This window comes from Saimiri boliviensis, chromosome 4, assembly GCF_048565385.1.
Source record: "Saimiri boliviensis isolate mSaiBol1 chromosome 4, mSaiBol1.pri, whole genome shotgun sequence".
Lineage (NCBI taxonomy): Eukaryota > Metazoa > Chordata > Mammalia > Primates > Cebidae > Saimiri > Saimiri boliviensis.
The window spans coordinates 164928628-164951252 of NC_133452.1; the positions used below are offsets into that span (position 1 = coordinate 164928628).

Below are 22625 nucleotides of genomic sequence, written 5' to 3' on the forward strand. Positions count from 1 at the left end.
ACGATTGGAAACCTGCTTAATGAAAGTGCTGGGGGGAGAAGTGGAAGAATGACTGGGTTTTTTGTTTGTTTGTTTGTTTGTTTGTTTTTGCATTTTTTTTAAATAAAGCTTATTTGATTTCAAATTGTCCTTACAAATTAGTCCTGAAACCAGCTTTCTTTCTCAAATTGCTGAGACACAAGATAAAGAGAAGAAATTCTTGGGTTTGTAAATGTGTCTCTGAAAACCCTTTCGAATTTAAATGATAGACAACATTGCCATGTGAGGAATCTGTCACTTTAAACAAGGAACAGACTTTTTGTTTTGTTTTGTTCACAGAAGCCAATTGTGTGTGTGTGTGTGTGTGTGTGTGTGTGTGTGTGTGTTTTGGGCTCCTGTGTGTGTCACACAGGGCAGGGAGTTTTCTTTGTGTCTGTTTGGAAGTCTATCCTGTACATATTTCTCATTGGTGAAGGGGCAGTGGAAGGACCAGAGGAGCTGTGTACTCTCCTGGGAAACTCCAGAGGGGCATTTGCCCCTCTCCTGCTTTCCCTGAGTTGCTGTCCTCGGGTTGCTGGGATCTTCCTCCAAGTGCATTTACTTCAGTTTTCTGTAAACTGCAACGTCTTCCCTATGACTTCGGTAAAATCTTCCCGTAAGGTGTAAAAAATGCTAGATGTTACTCTGGCAAAAAATGATTTTTGAGAAAATGATTAGATCTATAACGAAAAGGAGTAAAGCATCTCAGGTCTCTGACTCAGATTTCTCACCTGTAAAATGCAGATTATGGGTCTCATCTCACAGCGCGGCTGTGAGCCTCACAGGTGAGGTAACAATAGAAAATACTTGTCACAAAACCTGGCACAAGGTCACCTGGCACAGTCTTGTTTAACAATCTCACTTGTTTTCCATTAATAAAATAGAGGCGTGGGGTCCGGGCGCCAAGCTCCTAAACCACTTGAGAGGAAATATAGGGGTGAGACGACTCCGAACATTTGAAAGTCAATGTTTTCCACTAAGACTCTGGTGTAAAAGGTGTTGAACGTAGGCATGTGGCAGGTAAACGTCTTCGTTTCTTAACCCTCCAAGAGGAAAAGCAGAATGCACCCATCTGGCTAACTATGGGACATGGAAAAGGAAGCTAAGGTGGAGAAATAGGTGACTTGCGACTTCAGGAAATAAAGCGGTAGCTGTGGGTTCTGTGATGTAATGGTTAGCACTCTGGACTCTGAATCCAGTAATCCGAGTTCAAATCTCGGTGGAACCTTGACTTTTGTCCTCTGCATCGGAATCGCCATCGTTTCTCCACCGTCTATCCTGGTGCTCATATAAATCGCTCAACCAAACTTTATTCCTGATATTCCCATGTCCCATCTCTCGAGTGGAATATCTTTAGCTGTCAACCAAAGAATAACTTAATTTTTTCTGAGCACATTTTGTTCTTTGGAGAGAAAAGAGAAACCTCAAAAGGAAATGCACTGGAAGTAAAGTCTCTAGAAAAGATCTGCAAGCGAGTCAGGAGGCCGGGGAGAAGAGAGAAAGGAAACGGGCAGAGAAAAGGTGGGATGGAAATTCAGAAAAGGATTCACCTACTTAGTAGATCTGGGAGAGCTGACAGTCGCCGAAGCCGAGAGAAAACTGTCCTCAGACGAGACCACAAAGGGACAGAAGCTCAACTTCTGAGGGCTGAGCCGGTGGAACAGGTGCCGGGGAAGATAGAACGGGCGGTAGCCGATGGTCAATAGAGACAGATGCTGCTTCGTTTGCACAGGCAAGTTTGCCTTGGACAGAGAAGAGGGGAGATGAGCTGAAAACACTCCCTGTCCCAGGATGCGAACGTTTTCTCTGCACCCCTCTCGCCCTCCTCTACCCCTCCTCCACCCCCGCGTCCTGCAGCGTTTCCTAGTGAGGCTTCCCTGAGCGCGGTGCTTGGCGCGCAGCAACTCGACTTTCTTGGTATTTCCACATCTGGGCTTGGTCCCGCTCCCGAAGAAGGGGTTTCAGAGCTCGGACCCTCTTAGATAGATTGGAGACGTTCGGTCACCCGGAAATTGCTGGGGCGGTTTGGTTTTGGAAAGGCGGGGACAGAAGAGGAAAGCGGCAGGCGAGGCGAGAAAGTCGGGAATGTGAGCAGGAAAAAGCGCTTTCGAAAAGGAAGGTCCGAGAAGCCAGCGCCGGCGACCCCGACATCCTAGAGGCTACAGCGAAACATTGCCCCAAATGTGTCTCCCCTAACGCGCTAGCTCCTTCTATCTTCCCCTGCAAATCGTTCTCACTTTTCACATAACATCTTACTGTGACAGAACAAGACACGGAGTTGTGTGTCTCAGTTGTGTATTTTACATGATTTTATGAAGGAACTAAATGCTGTCTCCAAAGTCTTGTATAAATGAGACACAGAGTTGTGTGTCTCTGTTGCATATTTTACACAATTTTATGAAGGAACTAAATTAAATGCTGTCTCCAAAGCTGTCCCAGTTGCATATTTTAGATGATTTTATGAAGGAACCTTCGTATTTCTCATTTACTTCCGACTAATAATATTTCATTTTCTTTTTTCTTTTCTTTTTTGAGATGGAGTTTTGCTCTTGTCCAAGCTGGAGTGCAGTGCGGCCATCTTGGCTCACTGCAACCTCCGCCTCTCGGGTTCAAGCGCTTCTCCTGCCTCAGCCTCCCGATTAGCTGGGATCCACCACGCGCAGCTGTAAAAATACCGTTTTCTGTATTTTTAGTAGAAACAGGGTTTCACCATGTTAGGCAGGCTGGTCTTGAATTCCGGACCTCAAGTGATCGGTCCGCTTTGACCTCCCAAAGTGCTGGGATTACAGATGTGAGCCACCGCGCCCGGCCTCCATTTTCAACAAAACGGAACGTGCATATGCCATTGAAAGTTAGTGTTTTCATTTTTTTATACTTACTGAGACTCGTAGAAAAATTCTTTGACTTTTGTTAAATAGGAATACAAATACAAATATGAATATCCATATTATATATTTTACATGGTCGCAAATCTTCTGCTTGCCATCACTTCTATTTATTGCTATCGTTTATTAAATTTAGATAAACGTAATGGAAATGTGTTAAAGATTCCACTTTAAATAATGCACCTTAAATGATCATAAAACCCCTTTTGGAATGCCCGGACTTACTCAAAACCACAATCTACTGATCTTTTTGCTGTTAATTCCACCGAACTTTTCTTACTCCAGCTATAAGAAGTATTTATCCGTGGACAAATAAATTGATGGAGAAAAAAATATTAACATTCATGTCACTAAAAGATGCATTTCCAATGCAACTCTACTTTTCATATATGCCAAATTGTTTATCAAAATTGTTGATTTCGGTTCTTTATTGTGTGCCACCATGGGGTGTAAAGGTAATTCGAACCAGAAGAAAAACGATGAAACTCTTAGGGATTTATGGTCAATGGAAATAACAAAAATTTAGAGGTTTCACTTTATGTAAGTATTTTCCGTTGCTGTGTGGCATGCTAGGGTCTCTAAGCATACAAATATATAATATTGGGATAAAATTCCTTGGCTGAAACAGAACAGAAATACGTTTACAACAGAAAAAATTCCTCCCCAAATTGTCAGCTGCTTAGCCTTCAATAAGAAGGGCTGTAAGGACTAACTTGAGATCTGAGAATGAGCAATGAACTAAGGCAGGTGCAGTGTGGGCAGAGAGAAGAGTTAAAAGACTGCTGTGGGTAGAAAAACAGAAGAAGGAGAGCATGGAGCTTGGGGAGAAGAAAAAATCGCCGTAGCTGGAAAGCCAGTATGGATACGGAGGAAAGATGACGCTCGAGACTGGACATACGGGAGCTGGGTAGGATCATTAAACTGTAAAATGTTCTCCACAAGAAGGTGGAAAGAGCTTGTTTTGTGTTAAAAATTCTTTAAGGAGACTAGTTTGAAGGACATTACAATACATATCAACATATCAACAGAATCAAACTGCAAGGGTTTGTCAAAAGTTAGCCTTCAATGAGTACCCCCCCAAAAGGAAGCACCACCCAAGGGACGAGGTGGCCGAGTGGCTAAGGCGATGGACTGCTAATCCATTGTGCTCTGCACGCGTGGGTTCGAATCCCACCTTCGTCGGTCTTTTTAAAGAAAACAAGGGATTTTTTGTTTCTGCTGCAGGTCTGAGTTCTGAGAAAAGTTACGTAGATTAGATAGATCACCTACATCTTTTCTCCTTTTGCTCCCTCTCATTTCTCTCAACCATCTGGCTGTTTTATTTCCTCCTTACGTACCACAGAGTTCTTGCAGATCTGAATGGAATTACTCTCCCTTCTTAGGTTACAATTTACTACATCCAGCACGTGGGCTGCGGGCATTGCCTGCACCTGAAGGGCTCTTAGCCAAGGTGTCCCCATGGCGCAATGATCCCTTGCTCTCCTCACATGGTGCCTCATGCTGCAAAGCAAAGAACCCAAGGCTCTGGTCAGGCACTGATTACCCTCTCCTTCTCCGAACAAGTTTGTGTGTCACCGTCCCCTCTATTTACATAGGAACAAGTCATTGGTACCTTTGTTTATTGTCAAAGTAAAGTGCTTTGGAATCTCCTGTCTTCGATTTGCTTCAAAACACTAGTTGGTGTTGGGGAGTAATAGAGAAAACAACACTGACAAAATACTGTTAATTGTTTAAGCTGATTGATGGGAAGTTGAATGTTCATCATACTATTCTTTTTCCTTCTTCAAATTTCTATTACAATGTTTTACAATTATTGTTATTATCTATTGAGACAGAGTCTTACTCTGCCGACCAGGCTAGAGTGCAATGGCATGATTTCAGCTCACTGCAGCCTCCGCCTCCCGGGTTCAAGTGATTCTTCTGCCTCAGCCTCCCGAGTAGCTGTGGCTGCAGACCCCTGCCATTACGCCTGGCTCATTTTTGCGTTTTTAGTAGAGATGAGGGTCTCACCATGTTTGCCAGACTGGTCTCAAACTCCTGACCTCAGGTGATCCACCCGACTCCGGCCTCCCACAGTGCTGGGATTACAGGCGTGAGCCATTTCACCTGGTCTTTTTAAACTTTTTGTCTGGAAATAATTTTAAACTTATGGAAAAAATTTAAAAATAAGAATGTTATACTAATAAATATACTAATAAAGTCTACCCATATACCTTTTAACAGGATTCACCTATAAATGTTAATTCTCTCTCTCTCTGTATATGTTTATATCTGTGTATGTTTGTGTGTCTTCCAGAATATTTAAGCGTAAGTTTTATATATTATGTTCCTTTGCCCTTAAATATTTAAGTGGGTATTTCCTAAAGGAATATTTTCTTGTGCTAGAGCCACAATATCGTTACCAATTCAGTATATTTAACATTGATAAAATTTTTCATGAATTTTCTCACCTGTATTCCAATTTTTTCAATCGATCCTTTAGTATTTACCCCTCCAGTTCAGGAATCAGTCTAGAATGAATTGAGTGTTTTCCATATCCCTTTAATTTCCTTTAACCTGGAACATTTTCACAGCCTTTCTTTGTATTCTATGACATTGACTTTTTTTTTTTTTGAGACAGAGTCTTGCTCTGTTGCCCAGGCTGCAGTGCAGTGGCACAATCTCAGCTCACTGCAACCTCCACCTCCTGGGTTCAAGCAATTCTCCTGCTTTAACCTCCTGAGTAGCTGGGATTACAGGCTGGGGCCACCATGCCCAGCTAATTTTGTGTTTTTAGTAGAGATGGGGTTTCACCATGTTGTTCAGGCTGTTCTCGAACTCCTGACTTCACCATCTGCTCACCTGAGCCTCCTAAAGTGCTGGGATTACAGGTGCAAGCCACCACGACTGGCTGACATTGACTTGAAGAACATGATACTGCTCACGTTTTTAAAACATAGAATACTTTTTATTTGGGCTTTGTGTGATTTTCCCCCCCTCATAACTGGGTTCACGTTATGCATCCCACAGAGAATAGCATGTAAGTGACGTGTGGTTCTCAGGAGTATTAAATCTGGAAACATGCCATGTCCATTGTCCCTTATTATGAGGTTAATTCCAATCAACCAGTCAAGTTGCTATATGTGTATACTTTCCCCCTTGTAACTTATAAACAATCTGTGGGAGATGCCTAAAGATCACACAAATAACTTGTTCCGCATCAAAATTTTCCTCTAGAGTTAGCATCTATTGTTAATTCCTACCTGAACCATATTTACTATGATGGTTGCAAAATGATTATTTTTTTTCCACTTCGGAATGTTCTTCACATTTACCAGTTTTTACTTTGGCATTCTTTTGTGATCAAGAGTCCCCCTTTAACGTCTGTTTATGTATTTATTATCAGTATGGACTCATACAATCTAATTTTCTGTGGTTTACAATTCCATTATTGCCTTTAATAACTTTGGTAGTCTGTATAACCCAGATTTTGTCAGAGGGAGCCCCTTCAAGCTGATCACTCTGTTCTCGTGACATTCTTCCATTATATTTCTTAAAACTTTCTTAATTTCTGGCATAACAACTTGTTCTAGGCTCGACTGCATTTACCCTGTCCCAGTCCTGAAGTCTCCTCTTTCTCACAGGTGATCTTTTAGTGACGAATAACAGTGGAGACCAATATCCAGGGCCTATGTGTACTTACTGCTTCCAAGGCAGCTTTGCTTCTGGAACCTTTTATCAACAGCATCTAGGAAATACATGTGTATACTCACACATACATAATACATAAATAGACACACATATATGTACATGTGCACATATACAAAGGTATGCACATACATATGCATATTTTAATAATTATGAGTACCCAGCAATATTTACAATTCTTTTTGTTTTTTCTTTTTTTTTTTTTTTTTGGAGACATTGTTTTGCTCTTGTTGCCCAGGATAGAGTGCAATGGCACTGTCTCAGCTCACCACAACCTCTGCCTCCCAGATTCAAGCGATTATGCTGCCTCAGCCTCCAGAGTAGCTGGGATTACAGGCATGACTCACCACACCAGGCGAATTTTGTATTTTTAGTAAAGACGGAGTTTTTCCATGTTTCGGTCTGGTCTCAAACTCTCAACCTCAAGCGATCTGCCTGCCTTGGGATTACAGGTGTCAGCCACCACCCCCAGCCCGATATTTACAATTCTATGCCTTCCCATCTCCTATCTCTATGATTCTCTTCCACAATTAGAACACTTGCTGAAATGATTTACTCAAATGAATAAATCAACACCTTTACTCATGTGCCCTATCCAATGATACACCTAAAATTGTTTCAGAATTGCTTTGTCCACATTACAACAGAAAACAAAATCAATTAAAAAGAGTCCAGGATTTGTCTGCAGTTCTTGTCCTGCCCCAAGTTAAAAATAACTCGGTCTGGTTCTTACTTTTTGTGCACTATGGTTTGGTATTCACTTGAATACCAGCCCAGGCTGGAATGTAGTGTCATGATCTCAGCTCACTGCAATCTCCACCTCCCCAGGGCTCAAGACAGGGTTTTGCCCTTTCTGTTACGCTGGTCCCAAACTCCTGATCTAAAGGATCGTCCTCCTCAGCCTCCCAAAGGGCTGGGATTACAGGCATGAGCCACCGCCTCCGACAACCACTACAGTTCTAGGTAACTGACTTCATAGCTTCCTGGTTTATCTCCCACCCTACCTTTTTTTTTTTTTTTTTTTTTTTTAGACGATCTCTCCCTGTCACTGGAGTGCAGTGGCAGGATCTTGGCTCACTGTAACCTCCATCTCCTAGGTTCAAGCAGTTCTCCTGCCTCAGCCTCAGAAGTAGCTGGGATTACAGGTGTCTGCCACGATGCCTGGCAATTTTTTGTATTTTCAGTAGAGACAGGGTTTCACCATGTTGGCCAGGCTGGTCTCAAACTCCTGACCTCAGGCGATGCACCTGCCTCGACCTCCCAAAGTGATGGGATTACAGGCGTGAGCCACTGCGTCTGTCTGCTTCCTGATTTATCCTTGTACGTGTCTGCCTTCTTATTCCTGATTTATCCTTGTACGTGTCTGCCTTCTTATTTCCCCTTTTTTCTTGCACCTCAGAAAGTAATATACGTAGTACTATAAATAACTCCTTTTGCATTTTGCTTTTTCTTCACTTAACAATGTCTTCGGCCGGACGCGGTGGCTCACGCCTGTAATCCCAGCACTTTGGGAGGCCGTCGCGGGCGGATCACGAGGTCAGTAGTTCGAGACCAGCCTGGCCAGCATGGCGAAACCCCGTGTCTACTAAAAATACCTGAGCATGGTAGTGCCCGCCTGTAGTGCCAGCTACCCGGGAGGCTGAGGCAGGAGAATTGCTTTTACCCAGGAGGCGGAGGTTGCTGTGAGCTGAGATCGCGCCACTGCACTCCAGCCTGGGCGACAGTGAGACCCCGTCTCAAAAATAAACAAACAGAAACAATGTCTTCCAGAAATTGCTCCGTATCAGTTAATAGATGTCGTCTCTATTCACCCTGCTTCACAGTATTCCAATGTATACACACTCGTAGGTATAAACTAATCTCCTTTGATTGGACACCTGTTCAAAATGCTTTTGGGGGTCAGTGGGTAAAGATAAATTGAAGATCGTTGGCCTAGGGGTTCTCCAGATAAGAACGTCTTCAAAGCAGCAAGATTAAAGGAACAAAGCATGTTCCCTTCATCATCTTGTTTCTGTTTATCCAATTCATTTTTTGTGCCTAAGTTCTCATTAATGAGGGTGCTCATTGTTTAGAAGAATTTATATAAATTTTTTAGCCATATGTAACGACTCACTAAAGAGAGCTTTACTTTTTTTCCTCAGGACCGGGCGTGGGGGTTTATTTCTATAATCCTAGCATTTTAAGGGACCAAGGCGGGTGGATAGCTTGAGTCCACAAGTTTGAGACCAACACAGCAAAGCCCTGTGTCTACCAAAAATACAAAAATTATCCGGGCATGGTAGTGCACGTCTGTAGTCTTAAAAAATCCGCATTTCCTCAACAACAAAAATTGCAAATATCTTAGTAAGACTCCCCTCCCCGATTTTGACTATGAAATCCTTAATGTAAACTTAAAACATTACATAAACTTAAAGAAAAATACATTCGATTTCTGCCCTTACCATTTCAGATTTACTTGCTTTTGTTTTTTTTTGTGTGTAAAGTCCACATAACTCTAGTTTATGTGTGTAGGGATAAAAATGGTGTCTTCATGATTAACATATATTGCTTTAGAGAAGAATTCACAAAACATTCTCATTAACTACCTAAAGTTTACAAATCACGTGTGGAAGCATATAAAGGAGTGACAGTGAGCAGGAAAGTCTAGCCTAAGTAAAAATGCAAAGCCTCTGGCCCTTTGTAACCATGGGTTCTGCACACATGGATTCAACCTACTGCAGATCTAAAATACTGGAAGAAACCCTGTGTCTATACTGAGCACATACAGAAATTTTCTTGTCATTATTCCCTAAACATTGCAACATAACAACTACTTACATTGCATTTGCATCATGTAAGACAGCGGTCCCCAACCATTTTGGCACTAGAAACTGGTTTAGTAGAAGACAATTTTTCCACGGATGGGACTAGTACCCCAGGGATTGGGGACCCCTGATAAAAGGTATGATAAATAATCTAGAAGTGGTTTAAAGTATACTAGTATACTGCAAGATGATGTACATATGCTATATGCAAATAGTCAGTTATTTTATATCAGAAACTTGAGCACTGGTAGATTTTGCTATCCACAGGAGGTCCTGAAACCAATCTTTCATGGATGCCAAAGGACGACTGCATAGTTACTAGGCAGAAGTAAAAAATGATTTTCCTTTGCGTGTACAAAAATTATAAAACCATAACATATCAAAGATAGGTGTGTATTCTATTCACTGGAAGACAGAACTTGAATCCATTGGAAATTAATGTTAAATTTGTCATCTCTCTTTGAAATGAGTGATAAGGGAAGGTATTACAAGAACAGATGAGAAAAGAAAATGATTAATGCCAGCTTAAAGGAGAAAGTTTCCTTTTTGGCCGGGTGTGGTGGTTCATGCCTGTAATTCCAGGACTTTGGGAGGCTGAGGCGGGCAGATCACCTGAGTTTGAGAGTTCGAGACCAGACTGAAACATGGAGAAACCCCGTCTGTACTAACAATACAAAATTAGCCTGGTGTGGTAACTCATGCCTGCAATCCCAGCTACTCAGAAGGCTGAGGCAGGAGAATCGCTTGAACCCGGGAGGCAGAGGTTGTGGTGAGCCAAGATTGTGCCGCACTCCAGCCTGGGCAACAAGAGCAAGACTCCATCTCAAAAAACAAAAACAAAAAGCAACAACAACAAAACTAAAGTTTCCTATTAATGTATTAATTCCAAAAGAAAAACATAAAATAAATGGAGCTCCAGAAAACTAAGAAATATTTCTTGTTTAAGGACAATGTTGATCCATTCAATATTCAGGAAAACATGTACATTTGGAGCACAGATCTAGACTTCAGAGGCAAAGAAATACCTCCTGAGTGTGGCCAGGAGCTCTCCCAATCTCTTCTGTGGCTGGCTGCAACTGCTCGGTGAAGACCACCTGCTCTTCTACTGTCTTTCTTTATGGCTTCCTTTCATGCATTGCTGTGAGTGGTTAGGCAAGTTCAGTACTAACTGTGAGAGTCCAAGAGTGGAGCAGAGATTATATCTTGAGGTCCTTGGATAATGAGTAAAGAGAGTCAGGCTGTTTCCGGGACAATGGTGGGGAAGTCAGTTAAAATTATTGGTGGGGAAATCAAAACATACAGCACACATGCTCACGCCCAAACCCACAGATAGGTAGACATATAGACACACATACACAGGCACCAAACAATTTATAGCTATCCTTTAACCAGCCCTTTAATTTTATTAAATTCCAGCATTCTCTCTTTTAGAGAATCCAGTCATATCTTGCATGGAAGTTTCACTTGAAATAAACACAACAACATTCAAGGGGAGTTATTCCGTTTCTTTATGCTAGGGTATCAGCCAATAAGAAGACTTCTAATCGAATTGCTGAACACAGAATCTTTGGGGATTGAACCTGGGGTGCCCTCCCTAAGGGAGCAAGCTGTAAGTCTTCCTATATTCTTATGCTGTGTTGATGCAGGATAAGAAGCATCTCTCAAACATTTTAGACCTGCACTGTTTGTGTACTCATTATCTACAGTGGCTAGTGAGCACATGAAATGTGGGTATACTTAGCCTGGGGAACATGTTGAAACCCCCTTTTTTACACAAAATTAGGCATGGTGGAGCATGCCTGTAATCCCAGATACTTGGGAGGCAGAGGTGGAAGAATCACCTGAATGTGGGAGGTTGAGGCTGCAGTGAGCTGAGATCACACCACTGCACTCTAGCCTGAGTGACAGAGTGAAACCCTGTCCCTAACGAAGAAAAAAAAAAGGAAAGAAATGTGGCAATGTGGCTGGACTTAATTGAGTTGTGATATAAATATGAAATACACAACAGATTTTGCACACTTTATGTGAAAAGAAAATCTTAATGATAATTTTTTCAAATTAATTAAATATTATAATATTTTGGGTATTTTAAAGAATACATATCTCCCATTTTTATTATTTATTTATTTTTATTTATTTATTTAGAGACGTAGTCTCGCTCTGTCACCCAGGCTGGAGTGAAATGGCGCCATCTCGGCTCACTGCAACCTCTGCTTCCCTGGTTCAAGTGATTCTCCTGTCTCAGTCTCCCGAGTAGCTGGGATTTATAGGTACACGCCACCATGCCTGGCTAATTTTTGTGTTTTTAGTAGAGACGGGGTTTCACCATGTTGTCCAGGCTTATCTTGAACTCCTGACCCTGTGATTCACCTGCCTTGGCTTCCCAAAGTGCTGGGATTACAGGAGTCAGCCACCATGCCCAGCCCCCCTTTTTTTTTTTTTAATTCTTTAATGTAGCTTCTAGATGTACGTGGCTCACTTTTGTGGTTTGTGTTATATTTTTTTGGACTATGGCTGGCATAGGCAGCCCGCATCTTGTGTACCAAACATTTTTATCATGACCTCTTTTCAGTGTCCACTCATTAATATATCATTAATTTTACCTTTGTAAACTCATTTCTGATATTCTTTAGACTAACTAGCAAAGCATCTGCTATTGATCCAGAAAAGAGAGCTGAAACAATTGGACCATTCCTAGATTATAAATTATTGACTAAGGAAAATGACTTTCTTCCAGGTGTAGACCGAAAATAACCCATATTTATATCACACTTTCTACACTGGGGAAGGTTAGAGACATCATAGGTGTTAGGTGTCCAGAAAAAGGACCGTGGAATATACCATCAGCTAAGAGGTATTGTTTTCTCACTGTGTACAGGTACTAGTCAAAGGGCCTCACATTCGTAATTTTCCCATGAGCTGTTTTCTATGATCATCATAATCGTGCAAAAGGCACAGCGTGGTCAAGAAAGTTGCCTATGTGGGGTGAGCTATGTGTCAGCCTTGACTTGGACTGTACTATCGTTTTACCACTACCCTGCACTCCAGGAAGGACCCGTGGTGAGGGGTGAGGAACACAGTCTTTGGAGCCACACTACCTGGAAACAATTCCTTTTAAAAATTTAATATTATTTTTCATTGACAAATCGTAATTGTCTACATTTATGAGGTACAATGTGATGTTTTGATATATGTATACCGAATGGAATGATTAAATCAAGCTAGTTAACATATCTAGTACTTACCTTGCCTATCTTTTTCTTTTTCATACCCAGATGAGCTGACTTACCTATCATTTTTTATGGTGGGATGTTTGAAATTTACTCTCTTATTTTGAAATAGGCAATTCATTTTTGTTGATTTACAGTCACTTTGAAGGCTGAATAATATTTCATTGTGTATCTAAGCCACAGTTTCTTTGTCCATTCAGTCACTGATAGACACTTAGGCTGTTGCCATGTCTTGGCTCTTGTGAATAATGCTGCGATAAACATGGGAGTGCAGATATCCCTTCAACACATTGACTTCAATTTCTTTGAATATATATTGAGAAGTGAGATAGGAGCATCATATGGCCATTCTGTTTTTAGTTTTTTGAGGAACTTTAATACCATTTTCCATAACAACTCTACTAACTTAGATTTCTCCCATCAATGTACAATGTTTTCTCTGCATCCTTGCCAACACCCCAGACACAACTCATGCCTTTGTCACTTTCTCGCTGTGTGTCTTTAGACAAGCTATTTGGCTTCTTCATTTGTTCTGTCCCCATCTGTAAAATAACAACTGAGACAGTGCCTACCTCATAGGATTGTCATGAACTCAACAGTTTGACAGTTTCTCATAAGGTTAATAGACACCATATGACCCAGCAATAATACCACTCCCAGAAATTTTCCTGGAGAAATGAAAACATATGTTCACATAAAAACCTGAACATCAATGTTTATGCTGACTTTATTATTGAGAAAAAATAGAAACAAGCTAAATGTCCTTCTACAGGTGAATGAATAAACTGTGGAATACTCATATAATTGAATACAATTAAAATTGATTTTTAATCGGCAATAAAAGAAATAAATTATTGGCATATGTAACAACTTGGATAAATCTCAGTGGCGTTATGCTGAATGAGGGAAGCCAATCTCCGAGGGTTCCATACTATTTGATTCCATTTAAGTGACACTCTCTAAAAGACAACCTGTAGTGAGTGACAGAGAACATGCCAGTGTTTGCCAACAGTGGGGATGGTGGGATGTATGGAAACATGCTTATTGATAGACATTCAACTTGTTTGCAAAGTCTGGATATTATGCATGCTGCTGCCGTGCACACACTGCACACCTGACACAGAGAGAAGCGGACGGGAAGGAGAAGGTGAGGTTCTGCTCGAGTCCAGCGCGTTTGGTCCCACCTGGCCTTACTCTGCTCTCGCCACTAGATGCTTTAGATCCTTCACGTTCTTCAGGGCTGTAGATTAGGACACACAGGGTGGACATCTAAAGCTCCAGCTTTAGATCTGGAGTATGTTTACTTTAGAAAATTGGAAGACACTGGGGTTTTTCAGAAACCATGCTGAGGTCCACATCAGGGTGAAGTGACAGGGAACACAGACTACTTCTTGTAGGCGTGATGCCTTCGGGAATGCCTTTGCTCCCGATTCTTGGAGGTTTTTGATTTTGTACCAATGGAAAATGAAGGGGCTGATGATCTAAAAGGTCCTCTCCCAACAGAGTCCTGGGCAGGTGGAAAAGGCATCCCACCACCGACACTGCTGCCTGCCTTAGCTTGTCCAGGGACAGGGGTGCTTTGAGCAATGGGGGCCATAGACTTGCTTGCAGAGATGCTGGCTCTCCCCAAGTCAAAAGCTGTGCTGTGGCTGGGCAGGCCTTGAGTGTTTTGGCTCCAGCCTTTTCTGAAGGGGGTCATGGTGCTAGTGGTCCCACTAGGCAATGCTCCAATGCTGAAAGCTCCAGAGGTAGAGCTCATGTCCGGGCCAGTCATTCTGATCCCAGACTCACCACAGTCCATAGGGGTCACGAATCCTCCAAAAGCAAAAGGTCGTGGGGCTCTGCTGCCAAACACTGAGCCAAAAGTCCCACTTTGGTGGGTCTGAGTCACAATTCTAAACCCCGTTGTACTAGCTTGACTCATGGGAAAACCTGCTGGCATGCTGCCAATGCTTGGCCAGATGCTGCCAGGGGTTTGAGAGGTAGAGGCTGAGGGTGTCAAAGCCCCCAAGGCTGACTGAGTGGTACTGACGAAGGCTGGCTGAGCTGCAGTTGGCACTGGGATTGGCAGTGCCACTGCTGAGCTCCCAAAAAGAAAAGAGCTACTGACACTTGGGGTAAAGGCTGGCCGGGAAGGCCCTTGCTTCTGTCCATCTGTGGCACCAAATGCAGGCTGGGGATTGGCTCCTTGGGATACTGGGAAAGGTGGCCTTGAGCTTGATCCCAAGGGAACTGTGATGGTTGGGCTCAGGTTAGAGATGCTGGGGGAAGATCCAGGCCAGTTTGTGGGTACTAGGGCTGAGGCCGACAGAGGGCTGCCCACCCCCCTGCAATGAGCAGTACTACTTCTAGGAGATATCTGGACAGCACTGGAAAGGACCTGAGTAAAGATGGTGACTGTGTGGACAGTGGGAATGGCAGGACGGTCGTGTGGCGGGGAAATGAAGCCTGTGGCTGGGGGGAAGTTGGCCCTGAAAGCCTGGGCATTCCCAAGCAGGAAAGTGTGGCAAGTGGAAGGGACAGAATAAGTGTTGCCTATGGCACTGGTGACATGCACCACACCAAAATCCAAAGGTAGCTTAAAAGCAGAGTCTTTAGGTGTGCTGGCTAGGGTGGTGGACATGACCGCAGAGGTAGCCTTAACCATGCCGTGGAAATGATGGGTAGAAGCAGGAGTAAACGGAGGAGGCGTCTGCTTGGAGGAGAAAGGAGCTGTCATGGGCATAGTTTTAAGTGGATCTGTGCTGCCAAAGATAGGCTTGAAGGTAGGAGTTAAGGTTCCCTGAGTTGCGGAGAGGGAAGAGTTTGAAGATGCTGTGGCTGTGACTGAAATTCTGGAACATGAGGAGCTTCCAGTGTCGCTACTGTGCAGGGTTCCCCAAATCGGTTTTAACATGAGATGAGCAGAACTTGCATCAGAAAATACAGATGCAGAGAGATGGGGAGTTGGGGTACTCACCATTCCAAGCAAAGTGCTTTGGGTGCTGGGTGGTGCAGGTGGGTCCGGGGACAGGGCAGAACTGTCAGCCTGAGAGGTTGAAGGTGGCCAGGTGGTGTCAGTGACTGCTGATGTGGGAGAGGTGGGGGTCAGCAGGATGAAAGTAGCTGTGGGCTTGGAGTCCAGAGAGGTGCCTGGAAGGAGCTCTGACTGTGTGCACCCAGGTGGGGTCGGTAGGCTGGGCGTCTTCAAAGGAGAATGGGCCACACTGCTTGCCCCTCTCGTGGACTGTGGGGAGGCCAGTGGACCTGGAGACTTCTGCATTTTTCTTAAGTTTTCCAACTGAGGATTTGCCCCCTGTGTTAGATCTGTTTCTGAAGGCAGAGTGGGAGATAGGGAAGGCTCAACAGCAAGCCAAGTCTCAGGGACAGGGTCTGTGGTGACGTCAGTTGTGTCTTCTTTTGCTTTCTTGCTCCACTGTAGCTCAGCTTTCTTCCTCAAGGCCAAGTTCTCATCAGAGACTGCATAACCACTCTTGGGAGGTGGGACCTCTGAGAGCATGTTCTCAGGGCTAGACAGTAGCCGTGGACTCTTTGGATCTTGCTGCCCTGAACTTCCAGACTCTCCTGGGGATGCAAAATCTGATACCAGTGGGGCTGGAGGGTGAGAGCGACGACCGGGTTTTTTCCTTTTTATTGGCCACTCTGGTGTCTGGACCCGTACACTGGGAACACTTCTCTTCCGAGGCTCTGATAAATGTCTGGAAGAGCTGTAAGAGCTGGAAATAGCATTTCTTTTGGAGCTGAGGGGGCCACCTGTGTATATGCTGGACAAGGAGCTCATAGAGGAGCAACTGGGTCTCTTAGTCAGGCTGTGATCTGAACTCCAGGAGTGGAGGCTTCTCTTCAGAGGCCCAGGCCTGGGCACAAAAGAAGTAAGGGTTCCATTTTTCATCAGGGGCTTAAATGCGGATGGTCTGGTCTCTGGACTCCTTCTCTTACTGTCCACGCTCTCAGGGAATAGTGGTTCTTCCAACCTCCCTTTCCCTTTTCTGCACTCTCTGAGAGCCCTCAACACTGTCTCCTTTGAACATGGATCTGGGGGCTCCTCAGAGGGTGGGGGACCTGCAGGGTCAATTACACCTTCCGGAGAAGTGAAAGGAGGCGCCCTCTGGTCAGGAGGAGTGATCTTGATGGTCACTGGGCTCCATATTGGCCTGGGGTGTCGAAGAGACCAAATGGTGCGCTTTAAGTAACTTTCCCACCAGTCTGAAGGGAGAGGCCCCAGGGTGGAATACTGGGCCTTCTTCATGGGAAAGCGCCTCCAAGCCTCGTTGACCGGCCACGTGCTTGGATCGGCAGGATCCAGGTTCCGCGGCCTCCTCGCAGGTCTATACCGCGGGGCAGGGTGGGCGCGGTGGACAAACTGAACCCGATGGACTTGGCGAAGGGGCTGAGTTGGCCGGCGCTTCGTGTGCCTCTGGGGCAAGTCGGTGCGCACCTGGGCCGGGGACGAGGGCGACAACCCCAGTTTGCCCAGGAGACTGCCCATGGGGAGAGATGAGGCGCAGTCAGTGACTGCCAGCCAGGTTTTGGCCTCCGAGGTTTCCGACGTCTGCAGAATGTGACCCAGTCCAAGAGTGCAGTGTTCGGTTGACGGTTGGGATTCACGCGAGAGGAATGCGCGAGGGTCTCAGGGGGCTTGGCACCCTCCAGGCCCCGCACACGCGGGAACTGGGGGCACGGGGGACTTCGGCAGCCCTCGTAACTTGCTTTGCTCTTTGGAGACCTCAGCGGGGCGCTCGGACCTCTGCTTGCTCCACAGCGAGTCGCAGCAGTCGGTGCGGGGAGAGGAACTTGAGAGGAAGGGCATGGCCCTTTGTCCCTGGCGCGGGCAGCGCCTGCCTGGGACCCTGCGGTCCGGATTCACCGAGTGGGTGGCGCAGAGCTGGAATCAAGCCAGTGCAGTTTCCAGGGCCTCGAAGGAGCAGGCTCAGGAGGCTCAGCGGACTCGGGGGGCTCAGGGGGCAAAGGGGGCTCGGGGGGCTCAGGGGGCTCAGGGAACTCGGGCTCGGGGGTCTTGGGGGCGCTCAACAGGCTCTGGCGGCTCAGGGCGCTCAGCAGGCTCGGGGGGCTCGAGGGGAGCTCAGCGGGCTGAGGGGGCTGAGGGGGCTCAGCGGGCTCAGGGGGCTCAGGGCCCTGGCGTGGATCTGTCGGCCCCCGCTGGATCCCCTAAGTCTGAGTAGGGAGCACTATCCGCGCCCTGTGGGGTGAGTGCGCGCGGCTTTCGCAGGTGTTAGGGACTGGAGACCTGGACCGAGGATCTGCGCCATCCGGATGGCATTTGTGGCGCTAGCAATCGGGAAGGCAGCTGATTGAGGATCCCAGCGTTTCTCCTTTTCTTTTATCGAGACGGAATCTCGCTCTACCGCCCAGGCTTGAGTGCAGTGGCACGATCTCAGCTCACTGCAACACCGCCTCCCGGGTTCAAGCAATTCCCTGTCTCAGCCTCCTGAGTAGCTGAGATTATAGGCACGCCCCACCACACCCGGCTAATTTTTGCATTTTTAGTAGAGACGGGGTTTCACCATCTTGACCAGGCTGGTCTTGAACTCCCGACCTCGTGATCCACCCGCCTTGGCCTCCCAAAGTGTCGAGATTACAGGCGTGAGCCACTGCGCCAGGCCGCGTTTCTCCTTTTCAGCAGCTCTTGACGCCTTTGGTGGGTGCCAGTCATTTGCCGTACAGCCCTTTGGGATCCACCACTGCCTCCCAGCTTTAATTACTGTTACCTTGACAAAGATTTTCATAAACACCTAGTGGGAGGGAAAAAACCAACACTCTGGTCTTTGCAGATGGGCTTTGAGCTGATGTATTCCTTATCTCTAAGCCAAGACACTTGTAACTCTGTTTTAGCTATAATCTCCTGCTTGCATGGACTCCAAAGATCAATCAGAGGTACAAGCAAGAGGTCCTCTTAGGGCTTTTTGGAGCATGGATCTGGCCCTGGGCATGCAGGTTGCAGTTCTACTTCCCTTGTGTCTAAGTCAGAAGTCTCCAGAGAAACAGAATCAATAGGATATATGTGCGTGTGTACAGTATTCTGAATACTGCAGGGCAAGCTGGAGACCAAGTTTTTAATATACCTTGCTGTAAAGAAACATAGGAAGTTATGTAACAACTAGATGGTAATTCACTGTCAGGAGAAGAACTGTTTATTTGCTAAATGAAAAAGACTTCATCAACCCTGTTGGCTAACTGGAAAGTAAATTGATTTAATATCTTATTACATTTGATCACTTTGTCAACTTCAATTGAACCTTTACTATATTTGTAAAAATATTAAATATGCTTCCCAAGCAAAGGAAGTTCTTCAGAACAAGCAAAATTAGCATTTTAATGGCATAAATTAATCAATAGTTAATCATATCCTATAAATACATTTTATTATTCAAAAAATAACAGTGTGCTAAAATTAGTCTTCTGAAAAGTGGGTTCATATTCATATATTGCTATTTACAGGTTACAAATATTACCCGTATATAAAAAGTAGAAAATATTTCAAGTTACAAGTTTATGATTAAAATGCAATACTAGAATTTGAGATAAAATTGTTTTTTATTATATGCAAAATTGTCTTTAAAATAGAACAGACCACTCCTGAAAAATGGGCTAGAACAGATGTTAAAAATGTTAAAAATGGCAAAGCCCAACTGCTGCATAAACGTCATCTGCTCTCTAGATATTTGAACAATACATGGCATCCAGCCTCTGGAAATCCCACAGAAGTGTAACACGTTCATGAACAGTTGAGTATTTGTCCCTCTTTCATGATCATTTTCATGTCGAAGTTGAAATTCTTTCTGAGAATTCAGCGATCGCTAAACTTTCATATGTGGAATATATTTATGCTGCTGTTTAGGCTGTGCTGGCTTCAATCAAAAGATCCAAGAAAACCATGAATATTTTGTATTTAAGTGACACAACACTGGGAATCTTACTTGTGTTTCAAATTGGCATTGGGCTTATGGGGAACTTACTGCTATTCATTACATATATGCACATTGTCTTATTTCAGCCCCATCAGAACAAGCCCTTAGATACGATTCTCATGCACCTGACTTTGGCTAATGTAACAGTTACATTCAGAGGTGTTCCATATATAATATCATCCTTTGGAATTAGAAGCACTTTTGTTGATACTGGTTGCAAAACAGGGCTCTACATTTATAAAATGACACAGGGCATTTGCACATGTACTTATTCTCTCATGAGTACATTTCAGGCTGTTGCTATCAGTCCTTGCCATTCCAAGTGGGTATCACTGAAACCTCAAATCTCCCCATAAATTTTTCTCTTATTGATTTATTCCTAAATAAACAAGATGCTAATCAATATGTGGGTCGTTATAAGCACTGTAGCCACCAGCAAATCCACTAATGTTGGACTTGTATATTCTCTGTAAACCGTAAAACAAGGCAGTTTGTACACTACCGTGCAATGATATTTGTAAGTGCCGTGTTTACTCAAGGTTCCTCTTTTTGTTCCTCACGGTTTGGACTAGTTTCTACATGGTGACTATTTTCTTAAGGCATCACAAGACAGTTTTTCAGATTCACAGTTTCGGTCTCTCTCCATAGTCTTTTCCTGAAGCAGAAGCCACTCATGTTGTCTTCTTGCTGGTGAGCTGCTTTGTTTTCTTTTACGGGACTAAAAGAATGGTGTCTTTCCACTTGTGTTAGCTCCATATATGACAGCAACGTAATGCTGAGGAACATTTCTAGTTTTGTTTCATCTTCCTACCCAATTATCTGCATTTTGATGTAGATTAATTATGATAATAGAGTTTCCAGATTTACCTGTGCCATTTTAAATAAGATTATTTCCCCCTGCTCACCACATAGCTTTCTATTGCATCAAAAGAATCCTGATAAAAATTATTTTAACTATAAGAGGACATGTTTCTTAATTTTTCTGAGTTTTAGAAATTTAGTCCTTTAGCCTGGGAGGTCCAAGGCTGCAGTGAGCCAAGATTATGTCACTGAACTACAGCCTGGGTGATAGAGCAAGACCTTGTCTGACAACAACAATTAAAAAAAAAAAAAAAAAAGGAAAAAAAAAGAAAGAAAGAAGGAAAGAAAAAGAGCTGGGCCCAGGGGCTCACGTCTATGATCCCAGCACTTTGGGAGGCTGAGGAGGGGGGATCAGCTGAGTTCAGGAGTTTGAGACCAGCCTGGCCAACATAGTGAAAACCCATCTCTACTAAAAATACAAAAATTAGCCAGGCAGGGTGATGTGTACCTGTAATCCTAGCTATTAGGGGGCTTCTGAGGCAGAAGAATTGCTTGAACTTGGGAGGCAGAGGTTGCAATGAGCTGAGATTGTGCCACTGCACTCCAGCCTGGGCAACAGAGCAAGACTCCATCTCAGAAGGAAAAAAAAAAAAGAAAAAAGAAAAAGAAATTTATTCATTTGGTTGTCATACTTGAAGAGAAACAAAATACAGTATATAATACAATAAAAAATAAATTTAATCCTGATAGCACCTAGGTAAAAAAAATCGAGAAAAAAGTAATCCACTGTGGTTCAATCTATGAAAGTTTCTTCAAGTATAAATGTGCGCATTGCAGATGAATACATAAAGTATAAAATATATACAGATGCTAAAAACATGGAAAATTATATCAATAAAAATTCTAATGTAGTAAAAATAAAGAAATGTAAGGACATGGTAAAAATCAAATTCCAAGTGGTGGTTATCTTTAAGAGGTTTGGAAGAAGATGTGAAGAGTTGGGAATATAGATGACTTCACCTTCATTTGTAATCTTTCATTTCTTGAATTGGCTTACATGTTTGTTAGTACTTCACATCTGTATATGTCCAAAAATACCCTGTAATGAGTTTAAAATAAACATTTGCTCTTATTTCTATACTTTCTTGGTATATTTCTCAATTTATGAGCCATTTATTGGCACAAATTTTTCTTTTTTCTCTTTTTCTTTTTACTGAATATAAGGACTGGCATATTTGCCCAAATTTTTCATTAGATTTATAGAGTTGATTAGATTTGTAGGTTCCCAAAAGATGCTTGGCATGGAACACAATTTATTTCTGTTTCTAAATAGACACATTGACATGTGATTATTGCAAATTTCAAAGGATTCAAATATAGGGAGGTTACAGGATGGGAAGTTAGATACACCTCATCATACTTCCTCCATTTTGTAGTTTAGACACAATAACTGAACAGCATTAATGTTAAAGCAGAAATCTTAAGACTGATGAAATGAACTCCTTGTATTAGCCAGGTGTGGTGGTGGGTGCCTGTAATCCCAGCTATCAGGAGGCTGAAGCAGGATAATTGCTTGAGCCTCGGAGGTAGAGGTTGAAGTGAGCTGAGAGGGCACTACTGGGCCTGGCAACAGAGTGAGACTCCGTCTCCAAAAAAAAAAAAAAAAAAAAATGAAATAAACTTTTTGTGGCAATAAGATAGCAAATTATAAACAAGATTGAAGGCCACGTCAGACAAGGGTTAAGTCACACACCAATACACTTAAAAATAAACTCTATTCTAATCGATACATGATTAGTTTTTCCTTTTTCTCTAACAGCTAAACAAACACCCGTTTCAAGATAAACAATTAATTTAAAAAAAAAAAAACAAACAGTAAAAAAGTATGAGAGAACACAGTAAAAAAAAGTTACAGCTCACCACCCACCAAGCACTGACTAACTGACCCTTCCATTCCACAAGCCATAACTACAGCTTTGCTTATGCCACAGACCAGTTTCAGTAACTTTTTCTTATTGAAAAGACCACCAACCACAGACTGGTTCTGGCCAGTTTACAGAGGCTGCTTCATGTCCCTGCTTTATCTTCGTGTCCCTGCTTCACCTTTTGACAAATAGGGCTTAATTGTAATATTTTAAAATATTAAATCTCAACCCATAACATAGTAAACCTAAGTGACACGTAACTTACACGTTTATATATATGCATATTCCCCCTTCAAAAATATTCATAACTTCTCCTAGAACCTGTTAAATATGCATGTTTAGCAAA

General features: G+C 43.4%; 2 protein-coding genes, 2 non-coding genes and 1 pseudogene across 7 annotated transcripts in view; 4 read left to right on the top strand and 1 right to left on the bottom strand.

Moving 5' to 3' along the window:
* ZNF391 (zinc finger protein 391) overlaps positions 1-22625 on the top strand; it is an 80209-nt gene that overhangs the window by 22639 nt on the left and 34945 nt on the right. The gene's annotated exons all lie outside the window — the stretch shown is intronic.
* Positions 1175-1246, top strand: TRNAQ-CUG (transfer RNA glutamine (anticodon CUG)). Its single transcript has one exon. It is a non-coding gene; the product is annotated as a tRNA-Gln (tRNA).
* TRNAS-GCU (transfer RNA serine (anticodon GCU)) lies at positions 4004-4085 on the top strand. Its single transcript has one exon. It is a non-coding gene; the product is annotated as a tRNA-Ser (tRNA).
* Positions 13328-17216, bottom strand: POM121L2 (POM121 transmembrane nucleoporin like 2). Its single transcript, XM_003944808.4, has one exon. It carries the CDS (start codon positions 17111-17113, stop codon positions 14009-14011), a length of 3105 nt encoding a protein of 1034 aa, XP_003944857.2. The 5' UTR covers positions 17114-17216; the 3' UTR covers positions 13328-14008.
* On the top strand, positions 17762-22239 carry LOC141584419 (vomeronasal type-1 receptor 90-like; annotated as a pseudogene).